At 48.0% G+C, this 21,533-nt stretch overlaps 1 protein-coding gene across 1 annotated transcript in view; it reads left to right on the forward strand.

The window, feature by feature from the left end:
- Nucleotides 1-20,704, forward strand: part of LOC136576978 (uncharacterized) — an 89,568-nt gene extending 68,864 nt beyond the window's left edge. Inside the window, exons 3-5 of the mRNA XM_066576655.1 lie at nt 18,179-18,231; nt 19,111-19,196; nt 19,278-20,704. Of these exons, the coding sequence (XP_066432752.1) occupies nt 18,179-18,231; nt 19,111-19,196; nt 19,278-19,727 (589 nt within the window). The 3' untranslated portion in view covers nt 19,728-20,704. The remainder of the gene's footprint in view (nt 1-18,178; nt 18,232-19,110; nt 19,197-19,277) is intronic.
- The last annotated feature ends 829 nt before the right edge of the window (nt 20,705-21,533 follow it).

Genomic DNA, 21,533 nt, shown 5'->3' on the forward strand with positions numbered 1-21,533 from the left:
GGGTGCGGCAGTGGAGCTGCGAGGCCCGGCGAGCCAACCCAGGTGAGGGTCAGCGTCACCCATAGCCACCTACGTTTTTGGGGGCTAACAGCTTGGTGGGCAGTGCAGCGTTCGGGTTGCGGGTAGAAATGGCGCCTTGGCGCCATGTGCAGAATGTAAGAGGCCTGTAATGATTTTCTCTGGTCTTCTATATATACAAACTGTTGGGTTAAATGGACGTCCACGGGAGTGTGGCAGGGAAATTGCAGTGTGTAACAGAACTATGTTGTGCGGTGATGATTTAAGTTTTGTTGGTTTTGAATTCTTCTCTAGTTAGAGTAAAAGGATGTGAAATGAGTGGTCAATTGAATACAGAGGCCAGAGGGTGGGGTCTGGTACAAAGCCAAATAGGCCACTAAGGTAAAAAGTAGAGCGCGCTGCGCAGAAATCCACCGGAATACATGATGGTATGCCCTCAGCTGTCACTCTACCCCCCAGCAAGCTGGGTACTCATTGCACCGACCTCGGAAGGATGGAAGGCTGAGTCGACCCTGAGCCGGCTACCTGGCCTATGCGGGGTTTGAACCCTCATACTTCAGGTCGTGAGCGAGAGCATGCACGGCCACTGCCCTAATGCTCTGCGCCACACGAGGCTCACGATGCAACTAGGTGTCGGTTTACGTCTATAATCCTGGTTCAGTGTCTAGCTTGGAAACGAGATGCCATATAGACAGGCCTGGAGGCTCTGGTACCCTGCTGTACCGCCTCTAGCTTGGATACAAGATGTGCTACGGTGTGGTGGGGCATGGATGCTGTAGTGCCAAGTTGGGCCACCTCTTGCTTAGATTCAGGATGTGATACGAGCGGGCATGGAATCTCTAGTGCCCTGCTGGGACACTCCAGCTTTCATATAAGATGTGATACGGGGGTGGGAGAAGGGGAAGGTGGCTCTAGTAGCCTGTTTCACCGCCTTTAGCTTGGATACAAGATTTGATACCGGGGGGCATGGATGCTCTAGTGCTAAGCAGGGCCACCTTTTGCTTGGATGCAAGATGTGATACGGGCTGGCATGGACTCTCTAGTGCCCTGTTGCTCCAGCTTTCATTGAAGATGTGATACGGTTGGGCATGGAGGCTCCCGTTCACTGTTGTACCACCTCTGACAGCGGAGCTGTCATCAGCTCCCTTCCGACAATGCTTTCAGTTTTCAGGCCCCGTAAGGTGTTACACCCCTGGGGTTCAGCTGCAGCACCACCGGCCGCACTGTGTTCTAATGCCAATTTGGAGCCATTACCCTGGGCGCGGGCCTATGGCTGCTTTGAGATGCCCATAATGAATCGCCTTGCGGGTGGTGCTACACTAACCATAAAGCTACAGTGCCAGTCAATCACAGCGCTTGCTTAGTGACGTATGCAAAGGAGCTGGTGGAATAAGCGGATAGGCAGGTGACAAAGCCACTGCTTTTCCAATGGCAATCTCTTAGCGGTTAATTTCGGTTGGCTCTTTCAGGGTTTTCAGCACGCGGAGCTAAGATTTCGGCCGGAATTTTGCGTTCTGTTGTGATAAGTAAAATGCGCGCGTCTCCCTAAGGGCAAAGACTCTGCGGTTGGCGGCATAGAAATAGTGCTCAGGTTTACAGTCACGATTGGGCGGTACTATGGGTCGACCCTCACAAAGGCGAGGGGGTGCGGCAGTGGAGCTGCGAGGCCCGGCGAGCCAACCCAGGTGAGGGTCAGCGTCACCCATAGCCACCTACGTTTTTGGTGGCTAACAGCTTGGTGGGCAGTGCAGCGTTCGGGTTGCGGGTAGAAATGGCGCCTTGGCGCCATGTGCAGAATGTAAGAGGCCTGTAATGATTTTCTCTGGTCTTCTATATATACAAACTGTTGGGTTAAATGGACGTCCACGGGAGTGTGGCAGGGAAATTGCAGTGTGTAACGGAACTATGTTGTGCGGTGATGATTTAAGTTTTGTTGGTTTTGAATTCTTCTCTAGTTAGAGTAAAAGGATGTGAAATGAGTGGTCAATTGAATACAGAGGCCAGAGGGTGGGGTCTGGTACAAAGCCAAATAGGCCACTAAGGTAAAAAGTAGAGCGCGCTGCGCAGAAATCCACCGGAATACATGATGGTATGCCCTCAGCTGTCACTCTACCCCCCCAGCAAGCTGGGTACTCATTGCACCGACCTCGGAAGGATGGAAGGCTGAGTCGACCCTGAGCCGGCTACCTGGCCTATGCGGGGTTTGAACCCTCATACTTCAGGTCGTGAGCGAGAGCATGCACGGCCACTGCCCTAATGCTCTGCGCCACACGAGGCTCACGATGCAACTAGGTGTCGGTTTACGTCTATAATCCTGGTTCAGTGTCTAGCTTGGAAACGAGATGCCATATAGACAGGCCTGGAGGCTCTGGTACCCTGCTGTACCGCCTCTAGCTTGGATACAAGATGTGCTACGGTGTGGTGGGGCATGGATGCTGTAGTGCCAAGTTGGGCCACCTCTTGCTTAGATTCAGGATGTGATACGAGCGGGCATGGAATCTCTAGTGCCCTGCTGGGACACTCCAGCTTTCCTATAAGATGTGATACGGGGGTGGGAGAAGGGGAAGGTGGCTCTAGTAGCCTGTTTCACCGCCTTTAGCTTGGATACAAGATTTGATACCGGGGGGCATGGATGCTCTAGTGCTAAGCAGGGCCACCTTTTGCTTGGATGCAAGATGTGATACGGGCTGGCATGGACTCTCTAGTGCCCTGTTGCTCCAGCTTTCATAGAAGATGTGATACGGTTGGGCATGGAGGCTCCCGTTGACTGTTGTACCACCTCTGACAGCTGAGCTGTCATCAGCTCCCTTCCGACAATGCTTTCAGTTTTCAGGCCCCGTAAGGTGTTACACCCCTGGGGTTCAGCTGCAGCACCACCGGCCGCACTGTGTTCTAATGCCAATTTGGAGCCATTACCCTGGGCGCGGGCCTATGGCTGCTTTGAGATGCCCATAATGAATCGCCTTGCGGGTGGTGCTACACTAACCATAAAGCTACAGTGCCAGTCAATCACAGCGCTTGCTTAGTGACGTATGCAAAGGAGCTGGTGGAATAAGCGGATAGGCAGGTGACAAAGCCACTGCTTTTCCAATGGCAATCTCTTAGCGGTTAATTTCGGTTGGCTCTTTCAGGGTTTTCAGCACGCGGAGCTAAGATTTCGGCCGGAATTTTGCGTTCTGTTGTGATAAGTAAAATGCGCGCGTCTCCCTAAGGGCAAAGACTCTGCGGTTGGCGGCATAGAAATAGTGCTCAGGTTTACAGTCACGATTGGGCGGTACTATGGGTCGACCCTCACAAAGGCGAGGGGGTGCGGCAGTGGAGCTGCGAGGCCCGGCGAGCCAACCCAGGTGAGGGTCAGCGTCACCCATAGCCACCTACGTTTTTGGTGGCTAACAGCTTGGTGGGCAGTGCAGCGTTCGGGTTGCGGGTAGAAATGGCGCCTTGGCGCCATGTGCAGAATGTAAGAGGCCTGTAATGATTTTCTCTGGTCTTCTATATATACAAACTGTTGGGTTAAATGGACGTCCACGGGAGTGTGGCAGGGAAATTGCAGTGTGTAACGGAACTATGTTGTGCGGTGATGATTTAAGTTTTGTTGGTTTTGAATTCTTCTCTAGTTAGAGTAAAAGGATGTGAAATGAGTGGTCAATTGAATACAGAGGCCAGAGGGTGGGGTCTGGTACAAAGCCAAATAGGCCACTAAGGTAAAAAGTAGAGCGCGCTGCGCAGAAATCCACCGGAATACATGATGGTATGCCCTCAGCTGTCACTCTACACCCCCCAGCAAGCTGGGTACTCATTGCACCGACCTCGGAAGGATGGAAGGCTGAGTCGACCCTGAGCCGGCTACCTGGCCTATGCGGGGTTTGAACCCTCATACTTCAGGTCGTGAGCGAGAGCATGCACGGCCACTGCCCTAATGCTCTGCGCCACACGAGGCTCACAATGCAACTAGGTGTCGGTTTACGTCTATAATCCTGGTTCAGTGTCTAGCTTGGAAACGAGATGCCATATAGACAGGCCTGGAGGCTCTGGTACCCTGCTGTACCGCCTCTAGCTTGGATACAAGATGTGCTACGGTGTGGTGGGGCATGGATGCTGTAGTGCCAAGTTGGGCCACCTCTTGCTTAGATTCAGGATGTGATACGAGCGGGCATGGAATCTCTAGTGCCCTGCTGTGACACTCCAGCTTTCCTATAAGATGTGATACGGGGGTGGGAGAAGGGGAAGGTGGCTCTAGTAGCCTGTTTCACCGCCTTTAGCTTGGATACAAGATTTGATACCGGGGGGCATGGATGCTCTAGTGCTAAGCAGGGCCACCTTTTGCTTGGATGCAAGATGTGATACGGGCTGGCATGGACTCTCTAGTGCCCTGTTGCTCCAGCTTTCATTGAAGATGTGATACGGTTGGGCATGGAGGCTCCCGTTCACTGTTGTACCACCTCTGACAGCGGAGCTGTCATCAGCTCCCTTCCGACAATGCTTTCAGTTTTCAGGCCCCGTAAGGTGTTACACCCCTGGGGTTCAGCTGCAGCACCACCGGCCGCACTGTGTTCTAATGCCAATTTGGAGCCATTACCCTGGGCGCGGGCCTATGGCTGCTTTGAGATGCCCATAATGAATCGCCTTGCGGGTGGTGCTACACTAACCATAAAGCTACAGTGCCAGTCAATCACAGCGCTTGCTTAGTGACGTATGCAAAGGAGCTGGTGGAATAAGCGGATAGGCAGGTGACAAAGCCACTGCTTTTCCAATGGCAATCTCTTAGCGGTTAATTTCGGTTGGCTCTTTCAGGGTTTTCAGCACGCGGAGCTAAGATTTCGGCCGGAATTTTGCGTTCTGTTGTGATAAGTAAAATGCGCGCGTCTCCCTAAGGGCAAAGACTCTGCGGTTGGCGGCATAGAAATAGTGCTCAGGTTTACAGTCACGATTGGGCGGTACTATGGGTCGACCCTCACAAAGGCGAGGGGGTGCGGCAGTGGAGCTGCGAGGCCCGGCGAGCCAACCCAGGTGAGGGTCAGCGTCACCCATAGCCACCTACGTTTTTGGTGGCTAACAGCTTGGTGGGCAGTGCAGCGTTCGGGTTGCGGGTAGAAATGGCGCCTTGGCGCCATGTGCAGAATGTAAGAGGCCTGTAATGATTTTCTCTGGTCTTCTATATATACAAACTGTTGGGTTAAATGGACGTCCACGGGAGTGTGGCAGGGAAATTGCAGTGTGTAACGGAACTATGTTGTGCGGTGATGATTTAAGTTTTGTTGGTTTTGAATTCTTCTCTAGTTAGAGTAAAAGGATGTGAAATGAGTGGTCAATTGAATACAGAGGCCAGAGGGTGGGGTCTGGTACAAAGCCAAATAGGCCACTAAGGTAAAAAGTAGAGCGCGCTGCGCAGAAATCCACCGGAATACATGATGGTATGCCCTCAGCTGTCACTCTACCCCCCCAGCAAGCTGGGTACTCATTGCACCGACCTCGGAAGGATGGAAGGCTGAGTCGACCCTGAGCCGGCTACCTGGCCTATGCGGGGTTTGAACCCTCATACTTCAGGTCGTGAGCGAGAGCATGCACGGCCACTGCCCTAATGCTCTGCGCCACACGAGGCTCACGATGCAACTAGGTGTCGGTTTACGTCTATAATCCTGGTTCAGTGTCTAGCTTGGAAACGAGATGCCATATAGACAGGCCTGGAGGCTCTGGTACCCTGCTGTACCGCCTCTAGCTTGGATACAAGATGTGCTACGGTGTGGTGGGGCATGGATGCTGTAGTGCCAAGTTGGGCCACCTCTTGCTTAGATTCAGGATGTGATACGAGCGGGCATGGAATCTCTAGTGCCCTGCTGGGACACTCCAGCTTTCATATAAGATGTGATACGGGGGTGGGAGAAGGGGAAGGTGGCTCTAGTAGCCTGTTTCACCGCCTTTAGCTTGGATACAAGATTTGATACCGGGGGGCATGGATGCTCTAGTGCTAAGCAGGGCCACCTTTTGCTTGGATGCAAGATGTGATACGGGCTGGCATGGACTCTCTAGTGCCCTGTTGCTCCAGCTTTCATTGAAGATGTGATACGGTTGGGCATGGAGGCTCCCGTTCACTGTTGTACCACCTCTGACAGCGGAGCTGTCATCAGCTCCCTTCCGACAATGCTTTCAGTTTTCAGGCCCCGTAAGGTGTTACACCCCTGGGGTTCAGCTGCAGCACCACCGGCCGCACTGTGTTCTAATGCCAATTTGGAGCCATTACCCTGGGCGCGGGCCTATGGCTGCTTTGAGATGCCCATAATGAATCGCCTTGCGGGTGGTGCTACACTAACCATAAAGCTACAGTGCCAGTCAATCACAGCGCTTGCTTAGTGACGTATGCAAAGGAGCTGGTGGAATAAGCGGATAGGCAGGTGACAAAGCCACTGCTTTTCCAATGGCAATCTCTTAGCGGTTAATTTCGGTTGGCTCTTTCAGGGTTTTCAGCACGCGGAGCTAAGATTTCGGCCGGAATTTTGCGTTCTGTTGTGATAAGTAAAATGCGCGCGTCTCCCTAAGGGCAAAGACTCTGCGGTTGGCGGCATAGAAATAGTGCTCAGGTTTACAGTCACGATTGGGCGGTACTATGGGTCGACCCTCACAAAGGCGAGGGGGTGCGGCAGTGGAGCTGCGAGGCCCGGCGAGCCAACCCAGGTGAGGGTCAGCGTCACCCATAGCCACCTACGTTTTTGGTGGCTAACAGCTTGGTGGGCAGTGCAGCGTTCGGGTTGCGGGTAGAAATGGCGCCTTGGCGCCATGTGCAGAATGTAAGAGGCCTGTAATGATTTTCTCTGGTCTTCTATATATACAAACTGTTGGGTTAAATGGACGTCCACGGGAGTGTGGCAGGGAAATTGCAGTGTGTAACGGAACTATGTTGTGCGGTGATGATTTAAGTTTTGTTGGTTTTGAATTCTTCTCTAGTTAGAGTAAAAGGATGTGAAATGAGTGGTCAATTGAATACAGAGGCCAGAGGGTGGGGTCTGGTACAAAGCCAAATAGGCCACTAAGGTAAAAAGTAGAGCGCGCTGCGCAGAAATCCACCGGAATACATGATGGTATGCCCTCAGCTGTCACTCTACCCCCCCAGCAAGCTGGGTACTCATTGCACCGACCTCGGAAGGATGGAAGGCTGAGTCGACCCTGAGCCGGCTACCTGGCCTATGCGGGGTTTGAACCCTCATACTTCAGGTCGTGAGCGAGAGCATGCACGGCCACTGCCCTAATGCTCTGCGCCACACGAGGCTCACGATGCAACTAGGTGTCGGTTTACGTCTATAATCCTGGTTCAGTGTCTAGCTTGGAAACGAGATGCCATATAGACAGGCCTGGAGGCTCTGGTACCCTGCTGTACCGCCTCTAGCTTGGATACAAGATGTGCTACGGTGTGGTGGGGCATGGATGCTGTAGTGCCAAGTTGGGCCACCTCTTGCTTAGATTCAGGATGTGATACGAGCGGGCATGGAATCTCTAGTGCCCTGCTGGGACACTCCAGCTTTCATATAAGATGTGATACGGGGGTGGGAGAAGGGGAAGGTGGCTCTAGTAGCCTGTTTCACCGCCTTTAGCTTGGATACAAGATTTGATACCGGGGGGCATGGATGCTCTAGTGCTAAGCAGGGCCACCTTTTGCTTGGATGCAAGATGTGATACGGGCTGGCATGGACTCTCTAGTGCCCTGTTGCTCCAGCTTTCATTGAAGATGTGATACGGTTGGGCATGGAGGCTCCCGTTCACTGTTGTACCACCTCTGACAGCTGAGCTGTCATCAGCTCCCTTCCGACAATGCTTTCAGTTTTCAGGCCCCGTAAGGTGTTACACCCCTGGGGTTCAGCTGCAGCACCACCGGCCGCACTGTGTTCTAATGCCAATTTGGAGCCATTACCCTGGGCGCGGGCCTATGGCTGCTTTGAGATGCCCATAATGAATCGCCTTGCGGGTGGTGCTACACTAACCATAAAGCTACAGTGCCAGTCAATCACAGCGCTTGCTTAGTGACGTATGCAAAGGAGCTGGTGGAATAAGCGGATAGGCAGGTGACAAAGCCACTGCTTTTCCAATGGCAATCTCTTAGCGGTTAATTTCGGTTGGCTCTTTCAGGGTTTTCAGCACGCGGAGCTAAGATTTCGGCCGGAATTTTGCGTTCTGTTGTGATAAGTAAAATGCGCGCGTCTCCCTAAGGGCAAAGACTCTGCGGTTGGCGGCATAGAAATAGTGCTCAGGTTTACAGTCACGATTGGGCGGTACTATGGGTCGACCCTCACAAAGGCGAGGGGGTGCGGCAGTGGAGCTGCGAGGCCCGGCGAGCCAACCCAGGTGAGGGTCAGCGTCACCCATAGCCACCTACGTTTTTGGGGGCTAACAGCTTGGTGGGCAGTGCAGCGTTCGGGTTGCGGGTAGAAATGGCGCCTTGGCGCCATGTGCAGAATGTAAGAGGCCTGTAATGATTTTCTCTGGTCTTCTATATATACAAACTGTTGGGTTAAATGGACGTCCACGGGAGTGTGGCAGGGAAATTGCAGTGTGTAACGGAACTATGTTGTGCGGTGATGATTTAAGTTTTGTTGGTTTTGAATTCTTCTCTAGTTAGAGTAAAAGGATGTGAAATGAGTGGTCAATTGAATACAGAGGCCAGAGGGTGGGGTCTGGTACAAAGCCAAATAGGCCACTAAGGTAAAAAGTAGAGCGCGCTGCGCAGAAATCCACCGGAATACATGATGGTATGCCCTCAGCTGTCACTCTACCCCCCCAGCAAGCTGGGTACTCATTGCACCGACCTCGGAAGGATGGAAGGCTGAGTCGACCCTGAGCCGGCTACCTGGCCTATGCGGGGTTTGAACCCTCATACTTCAGGTCGTGAGCGAGAGCATGCACGGCCACTGCCCTAATGCTCTGCGCCACACGAGGCTCACAATGCAACTAGGTGTCGGTTTACGTCTATAATCCTGGTTCAGTGTCTAGCTTGGAAACGAGATGCCATATAGACAGGCCTGGAGGCTCTGGTACCCTGCTGTACCGCCTCTAGCTTGGATACAAGATGTGCTACGGTGTGGTGGGGCATGGATGCTGTAGTGCCAAGTTGGGCCACCTCTTGCTTAGATTCAGGATGTGATACGAGCGGGCATGGAATCTCTAGTGCCCTGCTGGGACACTCCAGCTTTCCTATAAGATGTGATACGGGGGTGGGAGAAGGGGAAGGTGGCTCTAGTAGCCTGTTTCACCGCCTTTAGCTTGGATACAAGATTTGATACCGGGGGGCATGGATGCTCTAGTGCTAAGCAGGGCCACCTTTTGCTTGGATGCAAGATGTGATACGGGCTGGCATGGACTCTCTAGTGCCCTGTTGCTCCAGCTTTCATTGAAGATGTGATACGGTTGGGCATGGAGGCTCCCGTTCACTGTTGTGCCACCTCTGACAGCGGAGCTATCATCAGCTCCCTTCCGACAATGCTTTCAGTTTTCAGGCCCCGTAAGGTGTTACACCCCTGGGGTTCAGCTGCAGCACCACCGGCCGCACTGTGTTCTAATGCCAATTTGGAGCCATTACCCTGGGCGCGGGCCTATGGCTGCTTTGAGATGCCCATAATGAATCGCCTTGCGGGTGGTGCTACACTAACCATAAAGCTACAGTGCCAGTCAATCACAGCGCTTGCTTAGTGACGTATGCAAAGGAGCTGGTGGAATAAGCGGATAGGCAGGTGACAAAGCCACTGCTTTTCCAATGGCAATCTCTTAGCGGTTAATTTCGGTTGGCTCTTTCAGGGTTTTCAGCACGCGGAGCTAAGATTTCGGCCGGAATTTTGCGTTCTGTTGTGATAAGTAAAATGCGCGCGTCTCCCTAAGGGCAAAGACTCTGCGGTTGGCGGCATAGAAATAGTGCTCAGGTTTACAGTCACGATTGGGCGGTACTATGGGTCGACCCTCACAAAGGCGAGGGGGTGCGGCAGTGGAGCTGCGAGGCCCGGCGAGCCAACCCAGGTGAGGGTCAGCGTCACCCATAGCCACCTACGTTTTTGGGGGCTAACAGCTTGGTGGGCAGTGCAGCGTTCGGGTTGCGGGTAGAAATGGCGCCTTGGCGCCATGTGCAGAATGTAAGAGGCCTGTAATGATTTTCTCTGGTCTTCTATATATACAAACTGTTGGGTTAAATGGACGTCCACGGGAGTGTGGCAGGGAAATTGCAGTGTGTAACGGAACTATGTTGTGCGGTGATGATTTAAGTTTTGTTGGTTTTGAATTCTTCTCTAGTTAGAGTAAAAGGATGTGAAATGAGTGGTCAATTGAATACAGAGGCCAGAGGGTGGGGTCTGGTACAAAGCCAAATAGGCCACTAAGGTAAAAAGTAGAGCGCGCTGCGCAGAAATCCACCGGAATACATGATGGTATGCCCTCAGCTGTCACTCTACCCCCCCAGCAAGCTGGGTACTCATTGCACCGACCTCGGAAGGATGGAAGGCTGAGTCGACCCTGAGCCGGCTACCTGGCCTATGCGGGGTTTGAACCCGCATACTTCAGGTCGTGAGCGAGAGCATGCACGGCCACTGCCCTAATGCTCTGCGCCACACGAGGCTCACGATGTAACTAGGTGTCGGTTTACATCTATAATCCTGGTCCAGTGTCTAGCTTGGAAACAAGATGCCATATAGACAGGCGTGGAGGCTCTGGTACCCTGCTGTACCGCCTCTAGCTTGGATACAAGATGTGCTACGGTGTGGTGGGGCATGGATGCTGTAGTGCCAAGTTGGGCCACCTCTTGCTTAGATTCAGGATGTGATACGAGCGGGCATGGAATCTCTAGTGCCCTGCTGGGACACTCCAGCTTTCATATAAGATGTGATACGGGGGTGGGAGAAGGGGAAGGTGGCTCTAGTAGCCTGTTTCACCGCCTTTAGCTTGGATACAAGATTTGATACCGGGGGGCATGGATGCTCTAGTGCTAAGCAGGGCCACCTTTTGCTTGGATGCAAGATGTGATACGGGCTGGCATGGACTCTCTAGTGCCCTGTTGCTCCAGCTTTCATTGAAGATGTGATACGGTTGGGCATGGAGGCTCCCGTTCACTGTTGTACCACCTCTGACAGCGGAGCTGTCATCAGCTCCCTTCCGACAATGCTTTCAGTTTTCAGGCCCCGTAAGGTGTTACACCCCTGGGGTTCAGCTGCAGCACCACCGGCCGCACTGTGTTCTAATGCCAATTTGGAGCCATTACCCTGGGCGCGGGCCTATGGCTGCTTTGAGATGCCCATAATGAATCGCCTTGCGGGTGGTGCTACACTAACCATAAAGCTACAGTGCCAGTCAATCACAGCGCTTGCTTAGTGACGTATGCAAAGGAGCTGGTGGAATAAGCGGATAGGCAGGTGACAAAGCCACTGCTTTTCCAATGGCAATCTCTTAGCGGTTAATTTCGGTTGGCTCTTTCAGGGTTTTCAGCACGCGGAGCTAAGATTTCGGCCGGAATTTTGCGTTCTGTTGTGATAAGTAAAATGCGCGCGTCTCCCTAAGGGCAAAGACTCTGCGGTTGGCGGCATAGAAATAGTGCTCAGGTTTACAGTCACGATTGGGCGGTACTATGGGTCGACCCTCACAAAGGCGAGGGGGTGCGGCAGTGGAGCTGCGAGGCCCGGCGAGCCAACCCAGGTGAGGGTCAGCGTCACCCATAGCCACCTACGTTTTGGGGGGCTAACAGCTTGGTGGGCAGTGCAGCGTTCGGGTTGCGGGTAGAAATGGCGCCTTGGCGCCATGTGCAGAATGTAAGAGGCCTGTAATGATTTTCTCTGGTCTTCTATATATACAAACTGTTGGGTTAAATGGACGTCCACGGGAGTGTGGCAGGGAAATTGCAGTGTGTAACGGAACTATGTTGTGCGGTGATGATTTAAGTTTTGTTGGTTTTGAATTCTTCTCTAGTTAGAGTAAAAGGATGTGAAATGAGTGGTCAATTGAATACAGAGGCCAGAGGGTGGGGTCTGGTACAAAGCCAAATAGGCCACTAAGGTAAAAAGTAGAGCGCGCTGCGCAGAAATCCACCGGCATACATGATGGTATGCCCTCAGCTGTCACTCTACCCCCCAGCAAGCTGGGTACTCATTGCACTGACCTCGGAAGGATGGAAGGCTGAGTCGACCCTGAGCCGGCTACCTGGCCTATGCGGGGTTTGAACCCTCATACTTCAGGTCGTGAGCGAGAGCATGCACGGCCACTGCCCTAATGCTCTGCGCCACACGAGGCTCACGATGTAACTAGGTGTCGGTTTACATCTATAATCCTGGTTCAGTGTCTAGCTTGGAAACAAGATGCCATATAGACAGGCCTGGAGGCTCTGGTACCCTGCTGTACCGCCTCTAGCTTGGATACAAGATGTGCTACGGTGTGGTGGGGCATGGATGCTGTAGTGCCAAGTTGGGCCACCTCTTGCTTAGATTCAGGATGTGATACGAGCGGGCATGGAATCTCTAGTGCCCTGCTGGGACACTCCAGCTTTCATATAAGATGTGATACGGGGGTGGGAGAAGGGGAAGGTGGCTCTAGTAGCCTGTTTCACCGCCTTTAGCTTGGATACAAGATTTGATACCGGGGGGCATGGATGCTCTAGTGCTAAGCAGGGCCACCTTTTGCTTGGATGCAAGATGTGATACGGGCTGGCATGGACTCTCTAGTGCCCTGTTGCTCCAGCTTTCATTGAAGATGTGATACGGTTGGGCATGGAGGCTCCCGTTCACTGTTGTACCACCTCTGACAGCGGAGCTGTCATCAGCTCCCTTCCGACAATGCTTTCAGTTTTCAGGCCCCGTAAGGTGTTACACCCCTGGGGTTCAGCTGCAGCACCACCGGCCGCACTGTGTTCTAATGCCAATTTGGAGCCATTACCCTGGGCGCGGGCCTATGGCTGACATAAGGGAGTGTCCAGTTACACCAACTGACACCCGGAGTAAGACATAAGATTTCTGGAGGCTGCACCTGAACAGGGGGAAGAAAAAGGGAGCTGCATGTACTGCAGACTAGGACGACAGGTTTCCAGACAATCTTGGGGAAGCAGAGCCACACAATAGACTTACTTGCAAATACAGATCCAAGTGGGAACAGGACCGACCATGACTGATAACAAGTTACAGGACACAGAACCAACATGAGTGCTCACCCTAGGGCAGTGTTCCCCAGTTCCAGTCCTCAGGGACCGCCAACAGGCCATGTTTTCAGGATTTCCTCAGTATTGCACAAGTGATGTAATTATCATCAGTGCCTCAGACATTGTCACAGGTGTTCTTACCATGGGATATCCTGAAAACATGACCTGTTGGTGGTCCCTGAGGACTGGAGTTGGGGACCCCTGCCCTAGGGGACCCAGCCAGAGACTGACAGGAGCTGGGTTATATGGGAGCACAGAACCAGGAGATTGGCTAGCAGGAAGTACCACACCCAGCCAGCTCAATTAACCCTCAACCACCTGACTGTGCTGCTAGGAGTACATAGTACCACAGATCCCAGCCGCACATGTAACAGCCTAATCACGATAGTTGCATCGGTTTCGATGGATTCTAGGGCTTTCTTCTCCCTTGCGGTTAAATTCTGATGTTTAAATTTCTCTTCTTTTGACAGCTTCGAGAGCTCCTCATCTACCATTACCGCAAATGTCAATAAATAGGGATGCCTTAGATTTGGGGGGGTTTAACCCTGAACTCTGGGTCTTCTCGGTGATAGTACCCTTGTACATAGCTTGCTAGTTTTTTGATTTGCAAGCAGGCTCTCTCCCAAATTCTTGCTCCGATTTAAGATCAAAAACTCTGGTTACGAGCCTGCTTGCAAGTCAAAAAACTCGCAAGCTGCGGCTCAGGGGGGTCTAATACTCACCTGTCACCAGCGTTTCGGTCCTCGCGATGGTCTGCGGCTCTGTTGCAGGCTGTAGCGTCCTCCTCCACGCCGACAGAGCATTGCTTTCTGGATGCAGGGCTTGAATGCCCCACCTCCACCAAGCTAATTCTGATTGGTTAACCAATCACAGCCATTCAGTGTGAAAAAGTAGCCAAAAACAAAAAGACTATTACAATTTGGTATTGGCATAATCGTACTGGCCTGTAGAATGACTTTATTACATTGTGTATACTGCTCAGAGAATGCAGTGAAAAATAAAAATAAAAACATGCCATAATTAGATTTTGTTTATCTTGGCCCTAGAAAAAATGAAATAAAAAACGATCAAAATGTTATATGTTCCCAAAAATTAGATATATGAAGACTAGAATTCATCCTGCAAAAAACACGGCCTTCTGGAGCGCTGGCAATGGGAAAATAACATGAATACGGCTCTAGGAATGTGGAGACACAAAAGGAAACCTTTAAGAGAAAAAAAAATGTTTTAAATGGACATAAAAAAACAGTATAAACCTGGTATCGCCGGAATCGTGTGACTCAGAGAATAAGGTTATCACATTATTTATTCTGCACGCTGAACGCCAGAAAAATGAAGTCCAAAAGACAAACGGCAGAATTTCTTTTTTTTTCCCCCCCAAATCTCCCTACAAGTTTTTTTTACAAAAATTATACAATACATTATATATACCCAAAAATGATGCCATCAAAAAGTACAACTTGTCCCGCAAAAAACAAGCCCTCATATGGCCGTGCCAATGGGAAAATGAAAGTTATGGCTCTGGGAACGCGAAAAATTAGTTGAAATTAAATGATTGTCCCATTTGAAAAACACCTGCCCTGGTGGGTCTGACAGGGTGGTAAGAAACCGGCCACTGAAGGGGTTAAATGTGGCCTCAGTGTAAGGAGCACGAAGATAAAACATTCCCATTTTGTAGTAGAAACACAGCAGATAAAGCATTTTCTATAACTTAGGGAGGAAAAAATTAATAAAACTGAAAGATAAAGTAATGTTCCTAAATGTTGTGTGAATGTGGCCAGAAGCAGAATAATGGCGTCACTTCAGCTCTACGGCGTCACATCTCACACCGTGATATAAGGATATCCATATAGTGAACCTGCAGCTACATCTGTCACCATGGCGACAGCATTAGTGACCGACCAATAGGATCGCAGCATTGGTGTTTGAAAGTCTTCCAACTGTCACTTGTGCTCAGTCTGTTAGAGCTCAGCAGTGAGTGACGACGGACAGCCGCACGTTTCTGCGTGATTTCAGGTAATGGAATGAAGTCTCTTCTATGTACTAAGACAGTGTTTCCCAACTTTGGTCCTCAAGCCCCCCAACAGGTCATGTTTTCTGGATTTCCTCAGTATTGCACAGGTGATATGATTATTATCAGTGCCCCAGACATTCCAACAGGTGTTCTTACCATGGGATATCCTGAAAACATGACCTGTTGGGGTGCCTTGGGGACTGGAGTTGGGAAACACTGTTCTAAGGGGTTGTGCCAAGTTATAAAGTTATCCCAAATTATCAGTGGGGGTCCGATTGCTCCATTCACTCAGGGACTGACCAGAACTCTGTTCTTGGGATCGGTGGGTTTCCCAGCAGTCGGGCCCCCACTGATCATAAAGTTACCCCATCCTGTGGATCCTGTGAAGTGGGGGCTCTTTATAACTTGGCACAACCCCTTTAATTCAGAGTTCTAGAAATTTCCTGCTGGCTCTGTTGTATTATTTCCCTGTAATGTAACCCAAAGTACTTGTGGGTGGAGCCGAGGCGGTTATGTAATGAACATATATTTATCTCTATACACGGCTTATTTTCTGGGGTCCCATATTTTAGATGTGTTATGCATAGGGGGTTGTAGTCACTTTCACAAAACTTCTGGGGGAGTTCAAGGATCTCTTTTAATCAATTGGCATTGAGCAGCTCTCCTACTCCGACAACAGTGGGGGTCCTGTATACTAACATGATCTGATTATATGAGGATAGCGCCCCCTAGTGCCATTCACAGGGTTCCCTCCTTTTCATAGCACAGACCTGCTGGTGATCAGTTGATTACATGGATCCTGCAGCTATCACCAGGTGACTGCCCCCAGCAGGATTATTGTAGCACTACATGGTGCTCATGTAAATAACTGGGCGTCATGTAATACAGGGTCGCTCAGTCTAACAGAGCAGGAACCCATCTTTAACCCCTTGAGGACACACATTATTTGCCTCTTCATTTTCATGTTTTATGTCTCCACCTTCCAAGAGTCGCAACGGTCATATATTTTTTTGTCACTTTTTTTTTCTTGTGGGACGAGTTATAGTTTTTAATGTTACCGGTTAATGTACCAAATGTCCTGAAAAACTGAAATAAGTACTGAATATGCAGCATAGCTGTGTATATATGAGTACTCTGTATATGCAGCATAGCTCTGTGTGTATATATGTACTGTATATGCAGCATAGCTCTGTGTGTGTATGAGTACTCTGTATATGCAGCTTAGCTGTGTATGAGTACTCTATATATGCAGCTTAGCTCTCTGTGTATATGAGTACTTTGAATATGCAGCTTAGCTCTCTGTGTATATGAGTACTCTGTATATGCAGCTTAGCTCTCTGTGTATATGAGTACTCTGTATATGCAGCATAGCTCTCTGTGTATATGAGTACTTTGTATATGCCGCATAGCTCTCTGTGTATATGAGTACTTTGTATATGCCGCATAGCTCTCTGTGTATATGAGTACTTTGTATATGCCGCATAGCTCTCTGTGTATATGAGTACTTTGTATATGCCGCATAGCTCTCTGTGTATATGAGTACTCTGTATATGCAGCATAGCTCTGTGTGTATATGAGGACTCTGTATATGCAGCATAGCTCTGTGTGTATATGAGTACTCTATATGCAGCATAGCTCTGTGTGTATATGAGTACTCTGTATATACAGCATAGCTGTGTGTATATGAGTACTCTGTATATACAGCATAGCTCTGTGTATATGAGTACTCTGTATATGCAGCATAGCTCTGTGTATATGAGTACTCTGTATATGCAGTATAGCTCTGTGTATATGAGTACTCTGTATATGCAGCATACCTCTGTGTATATGAGTACTCTGTATATGCAGCATACCTCTGTTTATATGAGTACTCTGTATATGCAGCATACCTCTGTGTATATGAGTACTCTGTATATGCAGCATGGCTCTGTGTGTATATGAGTACTCTGTATATGCTGTATAGCTCTGTGTATATGAGTACTCTGTATATGCAGCATACCTCTGTGTATATGAGTACTCTGTATATGCAGCATACCTCTGTGTATATGAGTACTCTGTATATGCAGCATAGCTGTGTGTATATGAGTACTCTGTATATGCAGCATAGCTGTGTGTATATGAGTACTCTGTATATGCAGCATGGCTCTGTGTATATATGAGTACTCTGTATATGCAGCATAGCTCTGTGTGTATATGAGTACTCTGTATATGCAGCATAGCTCTTTGGATATGAGTACTCTGTATATACAGCATAGCTCTGTGGATATGAGTACTCTGTATATGCAGCATAGCTCTCTGTGTATATGAGTACTCTGTATATGCAGCATAGCTCTGTGTATATGGGTACTCTGTATATGCAGCATAGCTCTGTGTATATGAGTACTCTGTATATGCAGCATAGCTCTCTGTGGATATGAGTACTCTGTATATGCGGCATAGCTCTGTGTATATATGAGTACTCTGTATATGCGGCATAGCTCTCTGTGTATATGAGTACTTTGTATATGCCGCATAGCTCTGTGTGTATATGAGTACTTTGTATATGCCGCATAGCTCTCTGTGTATATGAGTACTCTGTATATGCAGCATACCTCTGTGTATATGAGTACTCTGTATATGCAGCATACCTCTGTGTATATGAGTACTCTGTATATGCAGCATACCTCTGTGTATATGAGTACTCTGTATATGCAGCATACCTCTGTGTATATGAGTACTCTGTATATACAGCATAGCTCTGTGGATATGAGTACTCTGTATATGCAGCATAGCTCTCTGTGTATATGAGTACTCTGTATATGCAGCATAGCTCTGTGTATATGGGTACTCTGTATATGCAGCATAGCTCTCTGTGTATATGAGTACTCTGTATATGCGGCATAGCTCTGTATATATATGAGTACTCTGTATATGCGGCATAGCTCAGTAATAATGTATTGAAAGACTTTTAAGAGAACTTTTCTCACCACTTTTTTCTTTGTGCTTTGGATGTGATGCAGATTATCAGAGACAATGTGGACTACAGAGCCCAGCAGCTTCGGATTTGGGTCAGGTAGGACTCTTCATTGTCTTCCTCATCTGTTCTCAGGGATACCTCTGCCAGGGCAAGGACTACGGGTAGGCAGGGGGCAAAATAACCCATGCAAGAGGGCTCTAGGGTACACGACATATGTTTTGGCCCAACAGCTGCCTTCGTCTGCGGCGCCCCCTTGCATTGGTTATGTATTTTTATTTATAAATGTTTTATTACAATAAAGATATTGTTTTATATTATGGTGTGGTAGGTGTTTTTCCTTTTCGGTTTTATGTCTTGTTGTGTAGCCATGTTTAGGGGTTTGTACATTAGATTGTATATATAGTCAAGTATCCTGCTGGAATACCTTCCAATGTGTAGGAATACACTGGGATATGTTGCTTATAGGCTTCCAATTTAATAAAACATACAGATATATTTTTCTGTATATGTGTGTATATTGATTTGTGTTATCTAATATGCTATTCCATGCCTCAAAAATGGTACTGCGATATACTGACCCAACAGAGGCTGAGGGGAGGCTTTTTTGCTCTCTGTTGGGTTAATGGATCCTGATGGATATGTTTGGCACATTTATATCTGACTGATGCAGTGAGGACACAAGGCACCCTGCAGTTGTGAACTTGATCTTAGTGGTGGGCTCAGATTGCAGGAGATGGCCCATCTGGACAACCGCTTCTCCATAAAATATTGTCCCGGGTATAGGTAATTGCAGCGGGTTTGGATATTGAAACTGGTGACCATGTAGTACAGGGTGAAGATAAAGAACAGATGGCTGCTAACTGACCTTTATCCGTCACACTCTGAGCAGTGAGCAGGTTAAGTATATCTGTCAGTTTTGTGCCTCTTCCTCTACATCCATGATTGAGCTCATTATCTGCTGTTCTCTCTCTTCAGCTTATGCCAGCGTCACGTCGGCGGAGGAGTTCCGACTGGTGACGAAATGTATGAAACTCCTCCCGTCCCCTGTCTTCAAGAAGGAGGTGAGTAAACGTGCCAGCTATCATGGTGTGTATATATGTATTCACCTGAGCACATAATGTACTGATCCACTGTCTTTTAAGCGCCTCATGCCAACAAACCCTGAAGCCCAGAAACAATATCGGCCAACTATTAAAGAAGTCATCAGACCGAGACCAACAAAGGCAGAGTTGGCACTGCGAGCAAGAGCAGCCATCGCTCGCATGCTGTGTGAAGGGCTGGAGGATGAAGACGAGGAAGAAGAGGAGAAGAAAAAAGATGAGGAAGAAGAGATGAAGGAGGAGGGAAGAGAGGAAGAAAAAGAGGAGAACATTAAGGATGAGGAGGAAAGAGAGGAAGAAGATCTTGAGGATGAGGAAGAAGAGGACCAGGAATCCAGCAGTGATGTTCCATCTGACCCACTGAGAGGGATTCAGGACCGGTCACTGAGAAGAAGCAGGATCAGGCAGCGCTCCATCCGCCACGGCAGCCCCCGCATGTGGGGCAAGAAAAACATCATGTGGACGATCCTGCGAAGCACCCTCCACCTCTGAACTATTGCAGTAACATCAGCAATAGTAAAAATAATATAATAATCTTTATAATAGTAATTATAGTAAAATCAATAAATTAATAGTAGAATAATAAAAATAATAAGATCAGCAATAATAGTAGGAAGGGATTTGATCCGAGGTTCTAGGACCGATCGCCTTTTCCCGGGGTCAAGAAGGAATTTTTCCCTGGTCACCAATTGGCTGAATGTGTCCAGGATTTTTTCGCCTTCTTCTGGATCAATAATTGTAGCGTTAGGGTTAGTGTAATATCACTCATAGTGATTAATGGTTTCATAGTACTAATGGTTTCAGGAAATGTAATAATTATAAAAAATGCTTATCTTCTGTATAAACAATGTAATAGTAATAATATTAGTATAGATAGTATAACAGTGTAATAGTAATAAGAAACAATAGTAATAATGCTGTAAAATAATATAATAGTAGTTTATGGTTTATAATATAATAATATTGAGGAGTAATGATATTAGCATGCAGGTAATAATAGTGTAATACTAGTAATTAGGAACAATAGTAATCTTAAAATGATAATATAATAGTATTTATAATATATTGATCCGGGGTTCTAGGACCGATCGCCTTTTCCCGGGGTCAAGAAGGAATTTTTCCCTGGTCACCAATTGGCTGAATGTGTCCAGGGTTTTTTCGCCTTCTTCTGGATCAACAATGTTAGGGTTAGGTATAGTGTGATATTAGTAATAGTAGAATATTAGTAGTATTAGCACAAAAGTAATAATATATTAGTAATATAAATAATAGTAATAATACTCTTAAAATCATAATATAATAGTATTTATAATATAATACTAACTAGAAATTTGGTAATTGCGTGAGGGGCTTTGATCCGGGGTTCTAGGACCGATCGCCTTTTCCCGGGGTCAAGAAGGAATTTTTCCCTGGTCACCAATTGGCTGAATGTGTCCAGGGTTTTTTCGCCTTCTTCTGGATCTAAAGCTTTAGGGTTACTTATAGTGTAATAATAGTAATAGTGAAATAGTAGTAGTATTAGCATCTAAGTAATAATATAATATTAGTAATTATAAATAATAGTAATAATACTCTTTAAATTATATGATAATAGTCTTAATATGGTTAATAATATAATCCTAACTAGGAATTCGGTAATTGCTTTAGAGGCTTTGATCCGGGGTTCTAGGACCGATCGCCTTTTCCCGGGGTCAAGAAGGAATTTTTCCCTGGTCACCAATTGGCTGAATGTGTCCAGGGTTTTTCGCCTTCTTCTGGATCAACAATGTTAGGGTTAGGCTTCTTAGAATTAGTAATAGAACAACATAGTACACTGATAATAACAGTAACCTTATAATACTAGTGATAGGGTAAAAATGGTCTAATGATTCTAGCAGTAGTCTGATAGCTCTATATACAACATAATAGCGTTAGAGTAACAATAACATAATAGTAATAATAGTGATGGAATAATAATAGTAGAATGATAAAACTAGTGATATTATAACAACAGTGATAGTAAAACAGTGCAATAATACTAGCGATATAATAAAAGTATATACCGGAAATAAACAACCTTAGAAATATATCCTGTGTGCCGTCTCGTTTATACTAGTAAGAAAGAAAGATGTGTGAGATTTGGGTAAAAGGGGCCTTTTTTTTTTATCTAGAAACAGTGCAGCTCTTGTCAATGTGTTGCATCTGGTATCACAGCTCATGCCCATTCAGATCCATTATTCCCATCTCATACAAACTGTTTAGGGAGAACTTGACCCTTCCTATAAGCACCATAAACTAAGACACATGCTTATAGGACGG

The sequence above is a fragment of the Eleutherodactylus coqui genome, chromosome 8 (genome assembly GCF_035609145.1).
Source record: "Eleutherodactylus coqui strain aEleCoq1 chromosome 8, aEleCoq1.hap1, whole genome shotgun sequence".
NCBI lineage: Eukaryota > Metazoa > Chordata > Amphibia > Anura > Eleutherodactylidae > Eleutherodactylus > Eleutherodactylus coqui.